General features: G+C 47.8%; 4 protein-coding genes across 5 annotated transcripts; 1 reads left to right on the top strand and 3 right to left on the bottom strand.

Annotated features, from left to right (window-relative positions):
* Positions 1-4: 4 nt before the first annotated feature.
* Positions 5-5,496, bottom strand: LOC100843843. 2 transcript variants are annotated; one of them, XM_024456632.1, is made up of 7 exons: positions 5,345-5,496; positions 4,852-4,944; positions 4,518-4,652; positions 4,322-4,435; positions 3,735-3,872; positions 1,613-3,231; positions 5-1,536 (listed from the first exon to the last, which is right to left on the bottom strand). In XM_024456632.1, the coding sequence occupies exons 1-7, from the start codon at positions 5,435-5,437 to the stop codon at positions 651-653; spliced, it is 3,078 nt and encodes a 1,025-aa protein (XP_024312400.1). In that variant the 5' UTR covers positions 5,438-5,496; the 3' UTR covers positions 5-650. The 2 variants fall into 2 exon arrangements, with proteins under 2 accessions (XP_024312400.1, XP_014757484.1); XM_014901998.2 differs by having other exon boundaries at positions 4,322-4,420.
* A 4,656-nt stretch (positions 5,497-10,152) lies between these two features.
* LOC100832374 (xyloglucan galactosyltransferase KATAMARI1 homolog) lies at positions 10,153-12,743 on the top strand. Its single transcript, XM_003558779.4, has one exon. It carries the CDS (start codon positions 10,518-10,520, stop codon positions 12,327-12,329), a length of 1,812 nt encoding a protein of 603 aa, XP_003558827.1. The 5' UTR covers positions 10,153-10,517; the 3' UTR covers positions 12,330-12,743.
* A 1,459-nt stretch (positions 12,744-14,202) lies between these two features.
* LOC100843533 (KRR1 small subunit processome component homolog) lies at positions 14,203-17,843 on the bottom strand. The gene is made up of 12 exons (XM_014896354.2): positions 17,625-17,843; positions 17,424-17,500; positions 17,219-17,329; positions 16,889-16,957; positions 16,112-16,186; positions 16,006-16,044; positions 15,772-15,882; positions 15,609-15,691; positions 15,470-15,533; positions 14,843-14,986; positions 14,674-14,757; positions 14,203-14,467 (listed from the first exon to the last, which is right to left on the bottom strand). The coding sequence occupies exons 1-12, from the start codon at positions 17,794-17,796 to the stop codon at positions 14,408-14,410; spliced, it is 1,089 nt and encodes a 362-aa protein (XP_014751840.1). The 5' UTR covers positions 17,797-17,843; the 3' UTR covers positions 14,203-14,407.
* Positions 17,844-19,238: 1,395 nt separating this feature from the next.
* Positions 19,239-22,908, bottom strand: LOC100843232 (MDIS1-interacting receptor like kinase 1). The gene has a single exon (XM_003562051.4). It carries the CDS (start codon positions 22,670-22,672, stop codon positions 19,532-19,534), a length of 3,141 nt encoding a protein of 1,046 aa, XP_003562099.1. The 5' UTR covers positions 22,673-22,908; the 3' UTR covers positions 19,239-19,531.

Genomic DNA, 22,908 nt, shown 5'->3' with positions numbered 1-22,908 from the left:
CAAATTTTGTCATGCAAGGATGAACCTTTCTTTAATATCGCATGTAACGAACTAATCTGCATCTGGGATCAGAACGTTCAACTTGCTCAGGAAAACAGCAAGGACACCAATGCTTCATGAGAGTAGTACGTATACTACAAGACTTCTGTAGTTCTTTAAGTAAGAACTAACACAAAACCCATAAAGCGTCCATGCTAAAGCAAGATGGGAAACCATAATTCACTGGGATCAATCAAGTGACAGCAATGTATCAGCATTTCATGGGCCGCCAGAAGTAACCATGCCCTTGCACTTCGGCTTTCTGAAGTTCTGGTATTCCAAAGTCTGACCAGGTATTCTTCAGTGTACTGGTTCTGGTAGACAGGAAGTGTGAATTATCAAAGTACATCAATGTTGTGGTAGTAATACATTTGGAGGAACACCTCATGTCCATTTGCTTGCAACCGAATTTGCCGTGTCCTTAATTACTTCCAACATCCTGATTAGTTGATTGTCCATCCTGATTGTCAATTAGTATGAAGCGAACAACTAGCTTTGTTTTTCGACCTACAGTCAGCAATTAGTTGATTGTCCATCCTGATTGTCAATCACATTGGTACCATAATTTTTTACAGTGCGGCAGTAATTGGTATGCTGCCATCTGAAGAGTATCAGGTTTGTTCAGAGAAGCTAGAAATCTGAGAAACTGTGTCCTCGAGGCGTGACAAGTGTGCAGCAAACCTGTCCCTGAGCTCCGCAGAGTCTGTTCCACCGAGAGCGCTTCGCATGACCTTGATGCCGTTTTGTAGGAGCGCCATCCCTTCGCAGATTCCATCTGGCATCTTCCTCTTCTTTGTGTTGGCATCCTTTTCAATCATAGCTTTCTCAGGCTCTAGAGCTATTGGAATTTCCAAAAATGTTTCAATCAGCTTCTTCAGCACTCTTCCCTCAGATATTAGCAAACTGATCTGCACTTCAGACCATTTGTTGGTGCGCACACCCTCTTTCTGAAGAAAAGCTCTCAGCTGCAGCATGAATCCGTTCTCATCAATGTCCACCCCTGTGCTTGTGTTATATGAAAGGGCAGCATCTCCAGGAATGAATCTCCAGAGCTGCGTAAAAGATGTGCGGGCAGCAAAGTACCCAAAGGAGTCCATTACAAGGTGAATGAGTGCCCAGTGTCGTTCCCTCAGCAAAAGATGGTATAAATCCGACATTGCAGAGCAAAGTGCATTAGAGTTGTCTCCAGTACAGCTCAAGTGACCAAGAACCGCCATAAAAGAAGCTATCGATGGTTTGCACTGAGATAGCACTGCCTTTGAATTATCAGAACTAGACATGAAAAAGGTTTGCAACTCTACAGTTAACTTCTCCATCTGATAGAATGCACAGAGATGCCTCATGTTTGAGATAATATCCAATATGGAACTAATGTGCAAGGCAAGGTGATTCTTACTGCTGTCAGGTGCAGTTCTATACAGATGAATGAGGGAGCTGCTGAACTTAAACATAGTGGTAATACTCTTCCCATCTATGGTATTAGAGTCGTTTATTTCGCTGCACAAAAGCAAGAAGAGCATAAAAGCAGCATCCTGGCATCAGACTTGTTAATACTACGGGAGAAAGGACTTACCATCGTTGCAATGCAGAGGCTAGAGCATGCACAGGAAGACCTATTACACCAGATCCAGAAGTTGCCAAATCAATTGCGCCATGATTCATCAAGTAGCTCTGTAGATACCCCGCAAAAGAAGTAAACAGTTTCTTCACAGCTTGCGCCTTTATACCATCAGATAATGAATCAAAAGGAAATCCTTCCATCAACAATGCTAAATGCAGGATCGATGACTTTGAAGAGTTATCATTCAGCACAGAGGCATAAATATGATCAACAGTTGCACATGATGCATAGCTCAAGATGATACAGAATGCACATGCAACCTTCCGCAATGCACTGAGAGGTGCAAGGACTTTCTCTGTTGAAGCTACAGTCTTTAACAGAAGAAATAGTTGATTAATTAAATAAGTCGATGTTTCATTTTCAGCAGAGCGCACAAAGAAACACCATAGCTCTGTTACAGTTTCCATGCAAAGGAAATGGGGATGGAAAAGGCTCTCGAGTAAGAAGGTTTGCAACTCATTCCAAGCAACACTTGAAGAAGCAGCAACAATCATCAGAGTCTTCAGGGCTTGTATGAGACAAGTATACACAGGCTGCCAGACAACCACAGGAGGATGGTCGGCAACATATAATGTTGGAATTTGGCAGCCAAGGACATATGAGTAGACATCTTCCAATGTTAAGATGTCAAGGAGAACTCCTAGCTTTTTAGATAATTCAATGACCACCTCTTCTGTTAAACAAGAGGAAACATTGAGGAAGTGCAAAAACACAATAACTTCAGCAAGTAAAAGTGCTCTGTTTCTGCCATCAACATCAGGATCCACAGAAAAGATGCAACCCAATTGAGCCAAATTTCTCTCCCTCTGATCATCCTGCCCGATTTGAGCCAGACTATTAGCTTCTCCATTTTCTAAAAAACACTGTACAAGCTGGCATTTCAACTCTGTTCTTACTTCTGATGACTTCATAAGTGTGTCTAGTAAAAGAAAGGAATTAGGCTCCAATAATTCAACAAGTGCCTCATTTGCTGCTTTCAACAGGGGATCTTTGCTGAATAAAATGCTTGTTGATGATATCACCAATACACACCTGATTAAGTCCTTGTATATAGTCAGTGCTTCAGATGGATATACAGAACAAATCCGTACAGCATTTATTAAGAAAAACTTGATTGGTAAGAATGACCTTCTAGCTTCAGAGATACCCAGGACTTCATGTAATGACATACACCATGTCTCCGCAGCAACCCTCAAAGATTCAATGACAAGGGAGATAAGGGTTGAAATTATATCACCGACACTCACTTGTACTTCTATCAGTCCTTTGCCAAATTGCAGCAAGGAAACTACACCCTTCCATGATACAGTCAATAAAGCCACCTGGCTTCCACCACTGGATGCTGCATAGGTTCCTACTTTACACATGGTCTGAATAGTGCATGTTGTAATCCTGATCACATCTGTAGTAAGATCTGGCACTTTATGTTTCACAGTTGTCTCTTCTGCAAGCATGCTCATTCTGCAGGTTTCTGACTTTGCAGCCTCGCAATATGCTCTGCACAGTTTAATGGTTTCATCCAGAAAAACAGGTGCTGCCTTAGCAACATGTGCTGCAGCTCCATGGATTGTCTGTGAACAGATATCTATCAGAGAGCATATACCATATGATGTCATTGTAGTTTGAAACAACATTGCCATTATGTGATCCAGGTCAGGAAAATCCAAACTTAATTTTAGTCTGATGACATCTGTTAGCGACCAAGGAAACTCTTCCATTTTAAGGACACAATTCCAATATTTTCACAAAAAAGCCCATTTTTTAAGTAGCTAAAAAAACGTGCAAGTAACTTGAGTCTGAGTAGGTCTAACATCTTTAACAAGCAGCACATTTTTTTTTCTCCTTTTAGTTGTCATTGTTGCATTACTTTCAGCAGAGTGGGGACAGCCAAGGAAGGTAAGATACACAACTATTGTACAGGGCATTAAATCAAACAACATGATTATAAACGAAAATAAAGTGAGTTGTTATCAGAAAATGTAGCTTTCTCCCATGCAGGTTACATAAATTTCTTGTCACTGCGGTGCCAGTTAAACCAGTTGATGCAACCATTGAAAAAGATAGGGAGTGTTACCTTGTCAACTATTGAGCTTTCTGTCAGTGTTAGCAACTGCGAAATAAAATCACCCACAGTATGCACCACATCAACACCAATGCATTTTGCCGCAACAGGAAGGAGCTTGATAGAGATTTTTAAGATCAGTGAAATTATCTGCAGTCAAGAAGTTGAACGTTTATAATAGTTATGTAGAGAGACCACTACCACATGAATTAAACGGGGTGTAATAGTACCCAAAAAAAACATGGGAGTATTATACATCAAATTTTGCCTGTGAATGGACATAAAGGGTCTGTCTTGAAACAATTTGTATGACTGTTCTCTATGTGCTACATCTAAGTTCATGTCATCACACAATTGAATGTGATGTACTGATGTCCATAATTTATGCAAGAAGCTCTCTATAGATCCCAGTGCAGTGACAACAGGCAAAATAACACATAAGACAGCATTTATGGTTTAGAACTTGGGTACTTTAGAGTTTAGACCATAAGATATCTGGAGGTGGGAGAAGCATTAGCCATGCAGAAGATTTTCTGTTAACCCGGTTATCCAATTCTAAGCAAAGAGCTTAATCAAACTGAAAGATGTAGTTCCACAACCTCTAGGCATAAACTGCTGTGCTCTTCCTCTTGAACGACTTCAGAGTCATCAATAGATTCGACAAACCATCCGAGATGTTTTCCACACCATGAGCTGGCCTGGTACAGAATGCACTGATTAAGGAAGATAGCAGACATGCCACTACAGTTGGCAAGTGAAGTGAAGGAGAACTCCATTTGGAAATGTAAGAGGTACCTTTGCACCGAGAGTAAGAAATGGCCCCAGAGAGCCGATTGTATCTAAGTCAGAGCATTTCAGAGCAACCTGCAAAATTGACTTGTGTAGCATGCAGTGTGATACACCCGAACATGTGGAATCATCCCACGATACCTAAAGTGCCGTCAAGGGAACATACCGGATGCCAGTAACAGCAAGCAAGTACATGAAGCAACAACCAACTAACTAAGGCAAACAGAACCAGTAACTTCTTCTAGCTGGCAAGATATACAACCATGTCTCTGGTCAGCATTCAGCAAAGTAATAAAGGGAAGCACGCCAAAATGGAAACAGAAAAATGTGAAAAGGATACCACGAGGCTTTCGAGTATCAGGCCCAGATCATCTGCAGAAAACTGAGAGGAACCCTCAAGTTGGTTGATAAGGGGAATTCTATTCTCCAAAACCTATTAACACCAGCAGAGGGTTAGACATAAGCATGTAAAGCCGCCAATTACCTTGTTGCACAATGCGATGTATGTATGGAACCGACAGGGAAACAAATCGCTAGCCAGAAGCACGCCAATCGAGCGTGCGACCCCCAACTACAAACCGGAAAGAGCAACAAAACCTCGCCTGAGAATCCCCGCTTCCAAATCCCAAATTGGCATTCCGACCGAAGCGCATACTCACACTCTCATACATACGCACCCCAAACCATAGCAACAGAGGCGGCACCTCGAACTAGTCTCGAACCAAGCTAAAACCCTAGTGGGCGTGGAAACTACGGACGGGACAAAACGGCGGCAGAAACGGAACCGCGCCGAGGTTGACGAAGTAGAAACACATGGGGATGAGACGACGCACCTCGGAGGATTTGATGGCTTCCAGGAGGCGCCCCAGCTCGCCCCTCCCACTCCCCTCCTCGCCGCCGCCGCCAGCCTCGCCGTCGATTTCCATTCCCCTCTGCGCTCTCGGAGGGCGGGCGTCCTGGTCTCCCGTTTCCCGCCTCCTTCTTGGTGCCTTGGTCGGATGGGCCGTTCTCTCCATTCCCGGATCCCAATCCATACATAGCTCCACTCAGACTTCGCTTCTCCGCTTGGGCTTCATTGAGCCGGAACCCAGTTCAAATATGGGCCGAGAAATACAGTGCAGTGATCTTACACTGATCGAAGCGGAGAGAGAGGCCCACGTAAAATCAACACACACTACTGTGCAGTGCGTAATATTTACACTGCCGGTGATTCTCAAAAAAAAAAATACACTGCCGGTCGATAAAGACGCGGTGTACTACGTATTTTACAAGCGAGGAATCCTCTTTCTCGGCCTAAAAAGGAGCCGACGACTTGGCATCATTCCTTCATTGCTACGTGTAGGTACGCCAGATTGCCAGTCCACGCAAAGTGCCGTTGCCCCATTGGCCATCGTCGTTACAATATACTCCGTCCAGAGTCTGCACCAATGTATTAAATTAGAATTGGTGGGGATGGTACCATCGCCGTCTTAGGTTAATTTCGTTAAAATTACAACCAACATGCCATTGCCTGTTATTTTCTTTTCCTCCCGTTATTTTCACGATTTCTCTTACTCCGTCTTACAACCGACGCCATCACACTCTCATGCCGACCTCGACGACACCACGAGTTGCCTCCACAAAAAATAAAAATAAATAGTTTGTGATTTTGTTGACTCGAGTAGCAACGCGCGGACACACCTGATAGTACTGATATCGGTGGGGAGTTTGGGCTTATATTACTTCTCTCCGTAAAGATTTCGAGGATCTCTGCGGCGGCCTGCGAATCAAGGCACGTTTGTTTACGAGTTACAAGTTGTAACATCCGTACCCGGAGCAGCAGCAGATGTCGTTATCTATCCTTCGGATCGAAAAACGTTACAGTAGGACTAGCACTGCCGTAACATGGGAACGTCGCCGTCTCGGGCGTCGACAGGCTAACGTGGGGAGACGCAGGAGTTTATCTAATTAAAAGCCATGGGGCAGAAGAACATGGCACTGATCGTGAACCCAACCTACGTCGCGTAGCGTCCAGAACCACCAGAAGGGTTTCCATGCGGTGCCAGTATATTTTTGGAGTTTGTTTACGGGGTTGACATGTGGCGGCCCGTCGTGTGCCGGGGACTAGTATATAGTACGAACCGCAGGGCAGCTTGGCTCCAAATTAAAACGCGTTGGTTCGACTTCGTTCGTGTCGTGAGACCCACTACTGAGGAAGAGGACGAGGACGAGGCCGAGGAAGATGGTGATGACGTGCTTCGGCCGGGCCGTGGAAGTGAGGAGGGGGTTAACATTTTAACAAGATCCCGTATGCATGGAGAAAGGCAGAAACAATGTAGCCTCATCATACGGTGTCTCCTAAATCCTAATCATTTGGATCTTGGTCAAATTGCATTTTCTGTACTTCCGTGCCGAGTCTTTGGCTAATTGTGGCCTTGTTCTACAGTTCAAAAAGAAGAAGAAACGAGCCATTTAAAACGCTAGGTCGTCCCCAGCACCAAGAAGGCAAGAACCAGTAGGGATGGACCTGCAGCTGGCCCCCGGACATCGCACCGCGCTAGGGCAAGGCATCTCGGTGAAAACATGTGTCGGCAGCGCCAGGACAGAGATATCCTGACATGTGCCCGGCCCCAGTAGCTTTTCTCCTCCTCGTTTCGGATCCGAGGCAGTTCTGTGAGCGTGCACAGTGGCTGCTCGATCCATCAGCCGGCCGGACGCCACGTCTCACCTTCTGTTCGGCATGGACTTTTGGCCGGGCCACCGACGATATTCATGTGTCCCGGCACTCGCACTTTTGTCTGCATGGAAGAGTGCATGCCTGCCTGCCTGCCGTCTCACATAGTTTTACATGGCTTTAATTGTGTATCTTGCGCTGCCTAGCCAGGTTTGCCAATGTCTCATCGACACTTGAAGATTGACATCATCTCTTCATTAGCCGTGGAAGACTTTTGGAGTTTTTAATAAACAAATACGTCGAACATTTACATTCGTTTTGTTGTTTGCATCGATCTAACGAAAACACAGCGAGCACTACGAGCAGAATGTCTGAGCATAATTTTGACTCTGTTTTTTTTGTACGTATTGTAATCTCCATCGACTTTATTGGTCGGAATTAATCAATGTGTAATATGCATTTCATTTCGACAGTGGATGAAATTAGCATTTTTTTTATCTAGAACTGCGTAAAGTTAGAACATGCATAATGTTTGACATGCAATGTTTGTTGACTGTCAAATTTTTAAAAATTTAGCTAACATTATACTCCCTCCATTCCACAATACAACGCGTATAGATTTTTCTCGTTTGTTCCATAATACACCTCATTTTTTTCTTGTTATCCGCACCCGGCCAATAACTACTCACATCCGTTTATTATTAACCCAATATGAGTGGTCAGACGCTAGAAACGAGAGCTGTCTTGGTCCAAGCGCACAAATTTATATGAGGCGTATTTTGGAATGGAGGGATTAGAAAAGAAAAACAAAATATACCACGTTGAATGAAGATCGTTAGATACATTATAAAATACTGTATAGTTCTAAAGTCAAGATAATGGGACACCACAGTCGAAACAGGTGCGTACACAAGGTTTTGGAACAAATGCCGTGCTTTAGACCAAGTGAGTAGTTTGTATTCCGTGCCTAGTCTTTGGTTAATTGGTTTCACGGAGACCATCAGACAACACCGTCTTGCTTCCCCTTCTTCAATTCCTGGCACATCCGCGACAGCCGAGGTTCCATGCATTAGCCATTAGCAGCATAATTAACAAAAATAATTAGCATGGTCAGTGCCCAGAGAACAACGTGAATACGTACATGCCCAAGATTTAGACCCGACACGCATCGTCGCATCGAGCGCTGCCGCTGCAGCAGATTCGGTGAAAAACCAAAACGGTGTCGATCGGCGCCCCATGCAGCAGCAGCTTTAACTTTTCCAGCGCCTTGGCCCATGGGAGCTTTGATCCTTTGACGACCGGTGTTCGAAGCTGGGTTTGGCACGTCACACCTTCTGCCCCTGCACAATCGGCGCCTTTCACCGGCTACCGACGAAGCCCCCGGGCCGGCACGCGCACGTTTGGCTGCTGGCCGGGGAGTGCCAGGCTCTGCGCCTCTGCCGTCTCAGGTGTTAGTTTACGCATCTCCTCGGCAGCCAAGTTCTCCCTTCGTAATAACACCTGCTGAAGCAGCCAAATTCTGAGCATTTTTTACACGAGGAAAAGAGACGCCTCTGACGATTGATTAAGCGCCTCCCACGGCACGCCACGCCATAGGTTTTTGAACTTTTTATATGCAAATCTGTCGGTTCCTTGTTGCGTGGCTCACGTCCAAACCGAATGCGGGTAACGCTAATACGGACACAGTGGTGGAGCATGATGTTGGACTACGAGTTTTTGTATTCGGATAATTCCCCGTGACTTATTTAGTCCAAGTCAGATCGAATCATTGTGCGATGTCTCTTGCAGAAAAGAAGAATGGATTTCATCTAGACGTGCGTATGCTTTTGCTGGTAGTGTACGGTGTCGTGGTTATGCCATGGTTAGTACGTACTACTACGGGTTTCTCCCAAGCCCCAACAACTTGATTAGCACGTACGTCGACTCCCAACAAAGGGACAAGCGGGTGGAGGAGTCAAACCGAGAGAAGTTGCATATCCGTGCATAGAAATTCAGAATGCACAAAACAAAACAAAAATCAGCTTTTGCGCATCCGTGCATAGAAATTCAGAATACACACAACAAAAATCAGCCTTTTGATGCCGCGATCTGACAAACTTTTACGTACGTTGCAGTACTAAATCTACCAGATTACATCTCTCTATTTTTTTTAGAAGAAATCATATCGTGAACAGCACGGGAAGAGTAGATTATACCGTAGCCGCCATCTTTGAAGAAAGCTATGATCTCCGAAGGCGTCGAGAGGCAGGAAAAACAACACATCAACCTCTGGCATCTAGTTTTGATATTTTTCTTGTTAGGTTTGTGTGTTGGTGGCATCTTGACGGTGCAGAAGATTTCATCTAAAAGATTGGTGTCCCGGCTCGTCCCCGTCTAGCCGTCGTGGCTTACTACATGGAGTTAGTGGTTCTTGTAGTTCATCTTTTGTCGTTTTTGATCTTTTCATGTCAATTCATCGACGAAACAACAGTTTCATAGCTTCCCTTGCAAGAGTTGTATCCGGCCGTGGGTTCAACGATTTTAGGTTTCCACTATTTGAGGTGAATGACTAATGCGGCTCAACAAAATTTATGAGGTCAGTCCAGCCTGTGGATGGATGGTATCCTGCAATTTCGTCATCGAATATGTGGAGGAATTTTCAAAATTCGAACGATTGATCTAGTGGCGTTGATTTTGAAGAAACATGACTAAGCTTTTAGTTTTGTCGAGGATCTCAGTCACTCATGTTCATCTCATTTCTATTGATCTAGTCTATTTTCTTTTACGAAATAAAGTCAGATCATTTGTAAAAAAAATGCCCCAAATATGCTGATCATTATTCCTAGCATTCCTCTTCTCCAATGCTACCGACACGCCCCGCAGGCCCACACGAAACGCGCAGTCAGAAGACGGCCGAGCCGGCCGCCACGTCTCGTCCCCGCAATAATTCCTCCCCTAGGCCAAAATAATAAGACGGCATTCAAACCTCCCCCCTTCTTCCGAATCCAGGACAAAATATATTTCCCTCATCACCCAAAGCTCCCCTTTGCGAGAGAAATAAGCCAGCCCCCGGCCCGGCCGTCTCCCCCAAAACCTCCACCCCTCCCTCTTCCCCTCCACTACTCCCCCCTTGCGCGCGATCCGGTTCTCCCGCGCCGTGTCGCGGATCCCGTTCTCAATTCCGCCCCCACGCCATTGTTCTTCCGCGGCGGAGCTCGTGCCCTTTTGTTCGTCTTATTCTTCTACCCCCCATACCCCCGCCGGCGGCCGGTGTTGGGGGTTTTGTTTTTTGATGCGGCCGGATTCGGGCCCTGGCTTGTGAATCGGAGGGTGTCGGTGGTGCGCGCGCGCGGCGGCTGTCTGCTACTGTCATCATGAGGCGGCGCTCCGTCCTGCCGTCGCACCACGACGACCTGGACAAGGGCGGCGGGAAGCCGCCGCAGTCGCGCCTCTGCCTCCTCGCCACGCTCTGCGTCATGTTCTGGGTCCTCATCTTCTACTTCCACTTCTCCGTCCTCCCCAGCGACGCCGACGCCTCCACGACGCACCCGGTCTCCGTCGCCACCGAGGCCCGCATTGCCCGCGCCGACCCCGCGCCGGACGGCCGCGTCTCCGAACCCGACGACCCTCTCCTCGCCCCGCCCGCCGTCGTCTCGGAGCCGCCTCCTGCCACCCTCCCCAAGGAGGAGGAGATGGAGCAGGAGGCGCCCACGGCCGTCGTCGTCGCCCAGGAGGAGGCGCCCCGCAGAGAGTACCCGTTCCAGCGGGCACTCAAGACGGCGGAGAACGAGAGCGACCCGTGCGGCGGCCGGTACATCTACGTGCACGAGCTGCCGCCGCGGTTCAACGAGGACATGCTCCGGGAGTGCCAGAGGCTCAGCCTCTGGACCAACATGTGCAAGTTCATGAGCAACGACGGGCTTGGCCCGCCCTTGGGCAACGAGGAAGGGGTCTTCTCCAACACCGGCTGGTACGCCACCAACCAGTTCGCCGTCGACGTCATCTTCGGCAACCGGATGAAGCAGTACGAGTGCCTCACCAAGGACTCGTCCATCGCCGCCGCGGTGTTCGTGCCCTTCTATGCCGGGTTCGACGTCGCGAGGTATCTCTGGGGGTATAACACTTCGATGAGGGATGCCGCGTCGCATGACTTGGTCGATTGGTTGAGGCAGAGGCCTGAGTGGAATGTGATGGGTGGCCGTGACCATTTCTTGGTTGGGGGCAGGATCGCATGGGATTTCAGGCGGTTGACGGACCAAGAATCTGATTGGGGCAACAAGCTGCTATTCATGCCAGCTGCGAAGAATATGTCAATGCTGGTGGTGGAGTCAAGCCCATGGAATGCCAATGATTTTGCAGTTCCATATCCTACTTACTTCCACCCTGCCAAAGACGCCGACGTTTTCCTTTGGCAAGACAGGATGAGGAGCCTTGAACGGCCGTGGTTGTTCTCGTTCGCAGGGGCTCCTCGTCCTGGTGATCCAATGTCTATTAGAGGGCAGCTCATTGATCAGTGCAGGACATCCAGTTTTTGTAAATTGTTGGAGTGTGACCTTGGAGAGAGCAAGTGCCACTCCCCAAGCGCCATCATGAAGATGTTCCAGAGCTCTTTATTCTGCTTGCAGCCCCAAGGTGATTCCTATACCAGAAGATCTGCCTTCGACTCGATGTTGGCTGGCTGCATACCTGTTTTCTTCCATCCCGGTTCAGCATATGTCCAATATACATGGCATCTTCCAAAGAACTATACGAGGTACTCTGTCTTTATCCCTGAAGACAGCATCCGGAAAGGAAATGTCAGTATCGAGGAGATACTAAAAAGTATCCATCCAGATGTTGCCAAGCAGATGAGGGAAGAGGTTATCAATCTCATACCAAGGGTGATATATGCTGATCCAAGGTCGAAACTGGAAGCCCTGAAGGATGCCTTCGATGTTTCGGTAGAGGCCATCATTAACAAAGTGACACAGTTGAGAAGAGATATAATCTCAAACAGCGAAGGTAAAGATTTTGTAGAAGAGAATAGCTGGAAGTATGATCTGTTAGAAGAAGGACAGAGGACAATTGGACCTCATGAATGGGATCCTTTCTTCTCTAAGCCCAAGGACAAAGGTGGAGATTCTACTAATTCATCTGAGGAAGCTGCCAAGGGTGCTTGGAAAATTGAACAAAGAGGTCAGAATTAGGCCACAAGTAGCTTCTCTTAGAGATGAGATCAAGAGAGCGCAAGAGCTATCCTTGCTGAAGGTGCTCTGATGCAAATACGCGGTTAAAAGTCCCATAGATGCTGTAGTTTTGGTGATCATGTATGTCCTTGATGATCCAGCCCCTACAGGTGTAAGTAGCCGTGCCACCGAAAATGTGTGTGGGAAAATTGACAGTCAGCCTTTGCTTTGTCCCTATAGATACCTTCATACTATAATTTTGATTTGTTTTCTCTCCTCAATAATGCTCTGTAAGTCCTTGCAGGATTTTAGAGGTATAACAATTTTGGTTTGCGCTTTTTGTTTGTTTTACTCTAGCTGTATGACTTAGAAATTATGTATACTATCGTTTGATAAGCTCCATGAGCAAATAATCAAAAGTGACTTGCAGGCTTACTGCTTTTTCGGGTTGCTGCATTAAATGGACAAATCGTAGATTGCCATTTGTTTCTATTTGTTTAATTGTATATGCTTCTTAGTTGGTCTGATCGAGAAGACTCTGGTTTACCTTGCTTGTCAGGAATGAGCTAAGATAGATGCTGTCTGTGAAGTAATTATATTTTCTGAACAGTCTGCTTCTTGGTTGATGCTGTTTTAGATGGGACTGACGAGATTGAGCCTTGTTCCATCATTTGTCTATGAGTTCCTGATCCTAGTGATGTAGACTTGTCTGCTTGAATCATGTGAGAAATTAATGTGGCCATGTGTGACTACTGTTCACAAGAGCTCTGATTCACTTTCCTGTTTCTTCACATTGCGGTTTCATCAGGTTATGGAATCAGAGATGTCCAGTTACTGATAGTGAATTGATTTCAGAAGACAATCTTTCATATTTTGTTCATGCCAGCATTTACCTGAAACAAGATGACCATACGACGGGGCTCTCCGAAGTCTGAAGGATGACATGCAGAGTATCTGCCTATCTGGTTCTAAATCTTCTCAGGCCTCCGGCACATGTTTTCTGAAGCCCCAAGTTTACTAAAAGTGTAGCAGTTCCTTTGAAACCGTAGGTACCGAGTTTTCGCTCTTTTTTATCTGTTAGTCTGATTCTTGCATATTTGTTTTTGGCCGTGCGTACAGCGCTGTCCTTGCTGATATAAATAGGAACAAATTTGCCGTGAGGTCAGTATGGTACTAAACTAGCTATATCTCGTAGTACCACCAGGAAATTTGGGTGTTTTCCCTTTGGAGAGGAAATTGAGGTCTCTTGTCCAACACCCACCCAGTGTCTATCAAAAAAGCAAACCGAGTCGCATCAGCAGCAGTTCATGAAAAGCAAATAATATTCTCCACTCCACGTTGCTCATGAACTTGACAAATTGACATAAAAAGGCGCGGCACTGCCCCGGCCTTTGGGATCTCGAATATGGGTCCATGCAAGCAAAGAGATGGTGTCACCTCAAAGTATGGGATCAATCACCGGGAACATCAAGCTTTGAGGTTATTGTAGGATGGCGATGCTTTTGAGCCTCATCTTTTGTTTTAATCATGGCTTGTTTCTAGCTGGAAACTTGGCGAAAGGCCGCGATTCAGATGCACTACTCTGTTTTACTCCGTATCACAGATGTATAGTCCATTCTAAAATTTGCTATTCGTCCTCACTCGAGGAAGAAGTACCTTTATTTTACGGGCAGTAAGTAGTACTCCATTAATTTTTCGTAAAAAGGTTTTTGTGGCTTGGGAGGGCATCAAAGGCCGAGACTGGGCTTCATGTTTCTCCAGGGCCGTGAAGCACCAGCCCAGTGCATCAGGGGGAAAGCCTCTCGACGGATCCTCAGTCCTCTCAGAAGGTATTCTACTCCGTAACAAAAATGGAAAAAGAAAGAAATAAAGCGCGACAGAATACGCAGGGAACTGTTGATGCCGCGATCTGACCAAAAACTGCGGACAAAAAGGTTTGAAGTTTGATTCATCTCTACCTAGTATTTCTCGAAAGAACAGTATGACCTTGCCACGGTGGCAAGTTTTGACTAACTCAAGAAAGAAGATTGTACTCCTATCAGCAAGGCACTGACGGTGTGCATTCCATGTGGTGGTTACTTGGACTTGTCAAAATTGTACTAGTGCTTTCTGGGGCACGATTCCTGTGCTTCACCGTTGCTGAATCCCTTCGTCTTCTTCTGCAAATATAGCAGATTCCCAATGGTTTATGATTAGGTGACTGACCATTGTACTGTAATAACAACAGCCCATACTCCAAAAACAAGATAAAACGGTTCACGGGTTCAGGGACTCAGGGTTGAGCATTGAACTTGGGCTATACTTCAGGCTGTGATGTGCATTTCTCTCGAATAAAAATAGTCAAGCATAAACAACATCAGTGTACCTGTAAAGCCATTCCCATTTCAGGATTCTCGACATTGCCATTGTTGGTAGAGATGGCAGAATCAGATGGCCCTGCAGTGTTCTCCTGAAACAAAAATAACAATTGTCTAGTAGCAAATAAAAAGGCAAGGAGAATCACACTGACAGCAATCACAAAAGGAAAACCTAACCTTTGGAGGAACAAGTGCAGCTTCTCTCTTTCTTTTGTTTCCATGCACTTTCTCTGATTGCTTGCCCAGCTTCTCTTGCCTTTCCTTTGCTGACTTGTTTTCATCACTGAGGAAATACTCTTCACTCTCCAGCTCGAGATCAATCTACCACGTCGAGAATGAAGAATTAATCAAATAGTAGTAGTAGTAGCACAACAGGAAATGGCAATCGGCAAACAGAATAAACATTTTAAACTGTTACCTTACCCACACGATACAAGAATTAACATGAAAAGTTAGCCTATGGATGTTGTTTCCTCTGAATTCAAGCAACATGCTATGAACTGCACCTTACCGACGTGGTCCAAGACATAAAATGAAAAATATATAGCCTGTTAACTCTGTTTCCTGCGAATTCAAGTTACATGCTAGGAACCTCACTAATCTTGGAAAATAAAATGAAATGCATTATCTGACTTAATGACTGTCAGCTCGAATGAAAACAATGAAGTTGCAGGACATGACAGCTAAGAGCTAACCACTATACGAGCTCATGAACTGGTGAAACCAATATATCAAACTACTGCACAAGCACAACTCTAGAAACAACACGCGGTGAAAACAAGGAAAAAATGAAATTGACTTAACCTTGCTAGGTGTTTGAGGAGGCAGAGAGGGTGCGGCGTATGGTTTCTTTTGCTTGGCATTCGTCCTGGAAAACAGCAAGACAAGGCATAACCGCATAAGATACACTTTTTGTGTGTGGTGGTACAATGCAATTTCTTACTTTGCACAGTTCGGGGGAAACCTATCCCAGCTTTCATTGGCTACGGTAGCATTTTTAGCTTGCTCGCGTTTAATTAGGAGATCCTGGCCAGTTTAACCATAACATATAAGCAACCTTAGCTCTTAGGTTCAAAAAACATACATCTGAAAGAAAAAAACGGTACCTTAATGTGGTACATTGGATGCTTTATGTTCTTCATGCAATCCTCCACGATCCTTCGGACTTGTTTCAGTCCCCTTCCATTGGAGGGACCCATGGCAGCAACAGTGCCTCCCTTTCACGACGGAAAAATTATATGTCATATCAGTAGTCAATATTGACGACATATAGAGTAAAAAGGTATCAGACCTGTAATGTAACTTTAATGCAGTATAGAAGGTAAGAAATTAAGGAAAACCTGAACTAAGATGTAGCAGCCAGTCAGAATCTCTATGGCCTGCAGTGAACAAATGGGTATATTAAAAGGACATATCCACAAGGATAGAACCACATGAAATGTTTACCTTACGGGTAGATAGATTTGGACCTAAAATGCGTCGTCTCCTTCTAACAAATCTTTCCTGTAGATGCGTTGTTTCCTGTGTATGGCAACTTTTATGGACCAGAGGATAAAGCTAAATCCACGTAGAGTGAAAAAATAATAGCAGTCTAATGAGTAATTGATAAAAGTTACTATAAGCTAAATGCCAAAAGCAGACCAAGCAAAATAAATTTTAAATTGTACATTATCAAACAAATCTCTGTGCATTTAAATTCATGAAAATCTCGTGGAGGCACCAGCACTGTGCATGCAAGTGAAGCAGAGGGGTTCATACATATGGTTATATGAATGCAACCAATAAATCAATAAATATGAGAGCAGCTCACGTATGTGCCTTGGGAGAAGGAACACAGGGTCTACCAATATGAAAACAACAAGAGAAATAAAAATTGACCATGTTATAAACTACAAAAGTAAATAAGACAGATACTACACACACTAACACGACGCAGATAACATCAGGGCAAACTTCCTAACAGAATTCAGTTGTAGACTTGCAGTACGTAATTTGAAAACGATAGAAATCTAGTTAAGCATCCGAGGAAAACGTAAAATGTTATATAATATTATCATGTGAATTGGTTCCAACATTTACTTCAGCGATTAGAAATCTCTTGTTTACATTGTTCTTTTTAATGGAATATTTAGTAACTAGCGGAGGACCACAGCAGTAAGTCATGACAGTCAAATTCAGCACTTCCACAGAAAGAGGCACACAATTGAAGTTGAAGACTCTTACGTTGTTCCGTATGATGTTACGGATCTTGATAATATCACAGGTCATCTCATCGTCGAGTATTTTAATGGCCTGCAAAAACCAGTATAAGCTTAGGGATGAACAACTTCCCGTGGCATGTGTTTCTATTTTGTTACTATGCTATAAAAAAAATCTAGCTTGTTCCGGAGTACCTAAATTCGCGTCGCTTAGATATCCATACAATGGATCACACCACTAGCACTACGTGAGTCGGGGAGTACTACTTGTATGCAGTTTCTTAGATATATAAATCACCCCCCTACATACATAAACACATACGGAGTAGCAGGCTTGCACAAAAGCTTTGCATACCTGAGGTGCAGGAACACCCCGTGCCAAGAGTACTATCAGGTCCCTGGCCTTGATGATAATGTAGGGGTCCCTTGTCTTTCTGGTGGTCGAAACAGTTATGCATTCCTTCACCTATATATGGATGCACACATCGAGCGAGGTCTCAATTCTCAAAGCTACTACAGTACTTAACCAATTGAAAAAGTTTCAAACAACGAGAGATTACCAGATTGAGCTCGCAGGTGACCCCAAAGTCCCTCAGCGCGCCCTGCACGGTCGGCCACGCCTCCTGCAGATACTTCTCTGCATCCAAACAAACACCAATCCCGCATTGGATAATCGATCTTAATTAAAAGCACATCTAATTGAATCGCCGGAGGAGAAGAGATGAGAGGATGCACGGGGCCGGGACTGATTAATTATTTACCTTCGTATCGGGGGAAACGGGTGGAGAAGGAGCTGACTTCCAGCATGCCGCCCTTGTTCCAGGAGGGGTCGAACTTCTCCATCTTCCAGCGGCCGATGTCGGGGTCATCGTCCCACGGCTTGCCCTGGGCCTTGGTCGCCGCCGCATTGGTTTCGTCCTTCGATGCGCCCATGGCGGAGGTGCGGGTTTAGTTGGATTTCGAGGGTTTTGGGGATGCGTGGCCGTCGAGGAAGAATTGAAACGCCGAAGTTCGTGCGTGTTTAGCGTGTAAATATAGTTCTGTTTTTTTTTCTCGAGTGCGGGCTGGATGGGCTGGTGACCATTCAAGAAAGTTGGAGTTGGGCCTTGGGCCTTACAACTAGCAGTTTTGTGAAATCTTCTGTAACTTGGGTCTTGGAGAGCCAACAAAAAAATCGTCCACCATTTGGATCCGGTGGTGGATTCAAGTTTTCAAAATTGGATGGGAGAAACATTGAGTTTTTAATATTGGATAAGAAAAATACCCATGATTTTTTTTATAATTTTACTAATAGAAAAGGATTTTAAAAAAATAGGTGGGGCGCACGTCACCCAAACACACAACTGAGTCCACCCTTGTTTGGTTATTCATTGGTTTCGTCTTTGACAACTGAACACGGATCAATATCTGGCATTCTGCATTTAAAACATGTTTTCTTGCCCTTCGCAACCAGCCACACTGTTGTATCGTAAAAATGGCACACAAATTTTTTTGTGGTGGTCAATTTGCTTGCCACAGGTGTGACAAAAGTTAGCTAAAAATGAGTATATAACATGCGGGGTCAGGCGAGAATAAAATGCGTCATGTCATATTCGTGACTGCAACCAAACACCTAATGAACATATCCATCTAAGTTCTGCAAATTGGTACTTGTGTTGTTGACGATCGAAATGACGTTGTACGAACCAAATATTCCCTTAGTCTTTGATTTTTTTTGTTACGGAGTACCCCGTCCCATATTAACTGACTTTATATTACATGTATCTGGACACCTTTTAGGTATAGATACATTTATATTTGAGCAAATTGGAGTCACTTGATATGAGACTGAGGGAGTAGGTTCTTATGTTGTTGACGATCAAAATGACGTTGTACAGAATAATGATGACTTGGTTCTAGCCTCATCCGAGTGTGGACGTTGGAGCTTACTTTATGAAGCCAGTGGTTCTGCTATATTTGTTTTTCATGTTTTTGGTATTTTTTCTAGTCGATTCAATTTCGATATGCAAATTGTGTATTTAGAGACACTGACATCAAAATAACCTTGTTGGAGCTTTAGTTTCAGCAGGGACGGTTGCTTTAGTCTATTTTTTTTCTTCATGAATCAAGAAATAAACACATTTTGTTAAGAGTGTGGCTATTTCTCGCTTTTTTTTAAGAAATGAGTCTTAAATATCAGTCAACGTTTCAGAACCCTTGGATTGAGATCTGGGTGTCATTTCCATTCTCTCATCTCTCACTTGCTATCGTTGGATTAATATCCGATGGCTAACATGTCGATTGATCTCTAACTAAAAAACATGCGACTTATCAATAGCAAAACCATTTTTTAATAAAAAATCAGGAAGAAACATGTTTATGCACTGTACAAAAAGTTGTTGATTCAAAAAAAAGAGAGCTGTTATTTGAATTTTCAAGGGACCAATTCCTTTACACCCTAAAAATTGTAAGAGAAATTGTAGAAGTATAAACATTGTGTACATTGGTTCGCCGATCCTCCGCGCGGCAAGTAAAAAAATGTAACCCAAATCAAAACTATGCAATACCTGAGCTACGTACACAACATACACGCGTATGTTCTCTAGTAATCAAGGCGCCCAATCCACGCCACGTAACGTCAGAGCCGCCTCCGGCGACAAAACACACAGGCACGCGCGCGGCGCGCTTGCTACAGGTAACCGGAGTCCGGCGACGTGGTGAACACCGGCTTGTCCTTGTCGACGACGGTGGCTGCCACGGTGGCGCTGCTGCTCTTCCGCCGTGGCTTGGCTTCCCCGAGCATGGTGACCACGTCCCTCATGGTGGGCCGGTCTTTGGGCAACCGGGCCGTGCAGAGCACGGCGACCCGCAGCACCAGCAGCATCTCCTCCCTGACATGGTCCACCCGCCCGCCGACGCCGGCGTCCAGCAGCTCCTCGACGCCGGTGTTGCTCCTCAGCCGCTCCCTGATCCAGCCCACGATGTCGACGCCGGTCTCGCCGTACTCCGCCTCGATGGGCCGCCGGCCCGTGAGCAGCTCCATGAGCACCACCCCGAAGCTGTAGATGTCGCTCTTCTGGTCCACCTTGAGCGTGTACCCGTACTCCGGCGCGATGTACCCGTAGGAACCGGCCACCACGGAGACCGTCTCGTTGGGCCGGGCCATCACGCGGGCCAGGCCGAAGTCCGCGATCTTGGCCTCCTCCATGTTGGCGTCCAGCAGCACGTTGCTGGACTTGACGTCCCGGTGGATCACCGGCGGCCGGCAGTCGTGGTGGAGGTATGCCAGTCCGGCCGCGACGCCGGACGCCACGTTGTAGCGGGAGACCCAGTCCAGGAGATGCTTCCCCTTGCCGCGCCCGTGCAGCGCCTCCCAGAGGCTGCCGCCGGACATGTACTCGTAGAGCACCATGGTGTCCGCGTCGTTGCTCACGTAGCCCAGCATGCGCAACACGTTCCGGTGCCGCAGCCGGCCCAGCAGCTTCACCTCCGCCGCGAACTCGCCTCCGTTGTTCTTCGCTGCTGCCGCGGACGCCGTGGCCGTGGCCGTGGTGTTGGCCTCCTCGGGGCACCCGGCCGCGCGCCAGAGCTTCTTGACCGCGACAGTGGCGTGGTGCCGTGGCATGTCGGCGCGGTAGACCACGCCGGAGCCGCCCATGCCGATGATGTTGTCCTCCTTGATGCAGGCCACCACCTCGGCGCTCGTGAAGCTTAGTCTCTGGAACGCCGTGAGCCGCCATGGCCATGACCCGGCGGTGCCGTCTTCCTCGGCGCCGTCCTCGCAGCAACCGGTCAGGTACCACCGCTGGTACACCAGCTTGCCCACGAACACGGCCCCGCATGCCACGAGCGCGATCGAGATGCCGATTGCCCACCCGGCTGCGATGTGCTTGACGTGCGAGCGCCGGAGGCCGGAGGATTCCGAGGACGAGGCCCGCAGAGCGTTCGGGCCGCACGGCGGCAGGACGGCGCCGCAGAGACCCGGGTTCCCCGCGAGATCATCGGGGTTGATCGTCCTCAGCAGCCCGGTTGCTGGGACGGGACCGGTGAGATTGTTGTTGGCGACGCTGAGCATCTCGAGCGCGGGGGAGCTGCCGAAGTTGCTGGGAATCTGGCCGGAAAGGAAGTTGTTGGAGAGGTCGAGCACGGACAGCGTCGGCATCATGGCGATGGCCGTGGGGATCTGGCCCGTGAACCCGTTCCCCCGGAGGCTGAGCGACACGAGCCTCTGGCACGACGCGAGCCCCTGCGGGATCGCGCCGGACAGCCGGTTGCTCGACAGGTCCAATGCCGAGAGCGACCGGCACTCGCCGAGCTCCCCCGGCATTGCTCCCACCAAGTCGTTATCCGCGGCCGCGAACGTCTGCAGCGTCGGGATCGACAGGACGCCCGACGGCAGCGCCGACCGGAGCCGGTTGTGCGAGAGGTCGATGAAGGAGAGCGACGTGGACAGCGCCAGGTCGTCCGGGATCTCGCCCGAGAGCTCGTTCCCGGCCAGCTCCAGCCGCTGCAGCCGCGGCAGCTTCCCGAGCCCGGCAGGGACCGTGCCGTTGAGCCGGTTGTTGTGCGCGCGCACGCGCACCAGCGACTCGCACGATGTCAGCCCGGCCGGGATCGCGCCCGTGAAGACGTTGTTGAACAAGATCAGCTTCGTGAGGTTGCCGCTGTCGCAGAGACCCACGGGGACGGGTCCGGAGAGCGCGTTGGTTGACACGTCGAGCCATTGAAGGGGCTGCTTGGAGCCGAGCGATGGCGGCAGCGGGCCGGTGAGCGAGTTGTTCCAGAGCTCCAGCACCTCCAGCTTGGGCAGCTCCCCGAGCCCCGCCGGGACGCCGCCCTTGAGCCTGTTGCACATGAGGTTGAGCAGCTCCAGGTTGCTGAGTTTTGACAGCTCTGGAGGGATTGAACCGGTGAGAGCGTTGTCGGAGAGGTCGAGCATGACGAGGGACGACAGGTTGCCGAACTCCTTGGGTATCTTGCCGCCGATCATGTTCTTGTAGAGGAACACGGTGTCGAGGTCCGGCAGCTGACCGAGCTCCGGCGGGATGGGGCCTTCGAGACTGCCGATCGCCATGTCGAGGTACTGGAGCTTCTTGAGCTTGCCGATGGCTGCCGGGATCGGGCCGTGGAACTCGTTGTAGCCGATGATCATCTGCTCCAACGCCGACAGCTCGAACAGCTCGGTCGGGAGAACGCCATTGAGGTTGTTGCCAGAGAGGCCCAAGAACTTGAGCTTCTGGAGCATGCCGTAGCTTTTCGGGATGGCGCCGGAGAAGAAGCCGCCTCTGAAGTCGAGCGTGTCGAGCTCGGTGGCGTTGCCGATGTCGGCAGGGAGCGGGCCGACGAAGTTGTTGCCCGACGCGTTGAGGTACGCCAACGATGCGCACGCGCCGAGGCCCGCGGGGAAGCGGCCGGTGAAGCTGTTGTCGCTCACGTCGAGCTCCTGGAGCGTGGGGATGGAGACGAGCGCCAGGGGAAGCTCGTGGGCGAACGCGTTGCTGCGCAGGCTGATGGAGGTGAGCCCCGTGAGGCCGAGGACGTCGTCCGGGATGGTGCCGCTCAGGTTCATGCCGCCGAGGTTGATGCCGGTGACCGCGCCCAGAGCGTCGCAGCGCACGCCCTTCCAGGTACAATGCGGCGAGCCGCCCCACCCCTCGAGCGCCCCCAGAGGATCGACGAGCGCGGCCTTGATTGCCAGCAGCGCCGCGGCTTCGTCGGCGGCGGCGGCATTGGACACTGCCACGCAGCACAGGAGCGACAAGGAGAAGGACAAGGAGAAGATGAACCGTGCATTGCTACTCAGCCTCGGAGTAGCATTAGCACCTGCCATACTAGGAGGTTCTCCTTCTAGTCCTCTTGCCCTTCTCCACTCCTAGCCTGGTGACTGCAGTGCTAGTTCTGTGATCTCATTGCCTTGTTTGAAGCAATAGAGAAATGGAGGGAAACTCCTAGGAAAGTTGTATATAAGAGCATGTGTACATGATTGGGCTGAGGATTAAACCATTGATTTTTTAAGTGCTTGGATAATGAATAATTTAGCAGAACTAGGTAATTGGGGGTAGCATG

Source organism: Brachypodium distachyon, chromosome 1 (assembly GCF_000005505.3).
Source record: "Brachypodium distachyon strain Bd21 chromosome 1, Brachypodium_distachyon_v3.0, whole genome shotgun sequence".
Taxonomy (NCBI): domain Eukaryota; kingdom Viridiplantae; phylum Streptophyta; class Magnoliopsida; order Poales; family Poaceae; genus Brachypodium; species Brachypodium distachyon.
This window is presented reverse-complemented; position numbering and strand designations above follow the sequence as displayed.

Excerpts from the sequence above, each read along its gene's own strand:
- LOC100843843 (XM_024456632.1), bottom strand. The coding sequence starts at position 5,437 with ATGGAAATCGACGGCGAGGCTGGCGGCGGCGGCGAGGAGGGGAGTGGG. Across the intron at positions 4,945-5,344 it reads AAGCCATCAAATCCTCCGAG|GTTTTGGAGAATAGAATTCC; the intron begins GTGCGTCGTCTC and ends TGGTGTTAATAG. Across the intron at positions 4,436-4,517 it reads TTCTTACTCTCGGTGCAAAG|TGCATTCTGTACCAGGCCAG; the intron begins GTACCTCTTACA and ends TTCCTTAATCAG.
- LOC100843533 (XM_014896354.2), bottom strand. The coding sequence starts at position 17,796 with ATGGGCGCATCGAAGGACGAAACCAATGCGGCGGCGACCAAGGCCCAG. Across the intron at positions 15,692-15,771 it reads ATCCAATGTACCACATTAAG|GATCTCCTAATTAAACGCGA; the intron begins GTACCGTTTTTT and ends TAAACTGGCCAG. Across the intron at positions 14,468-14,673 it reads AAATGGGAATGGCTTTACAG|AAGAAGACGAAGGGATTCAG; the intron begins GTACACTGATGT and ends CTATATTTGCAG.
- LOC100832374 (XM_003558779.4), top strand. The coding sequence starts at position 10,518 with ATGAGGCGGCGCTCCGTCCTGCCGTCGCACCACGACGACCTGGACAAG.
- LOC100843232 (XM_003562051.4), bottom strand. The coding sequence starts at position 22,672 with ATGGCAGGTGCTAATGCTACTCCGAGGCTGAGTAGCAATGCACGGTTC.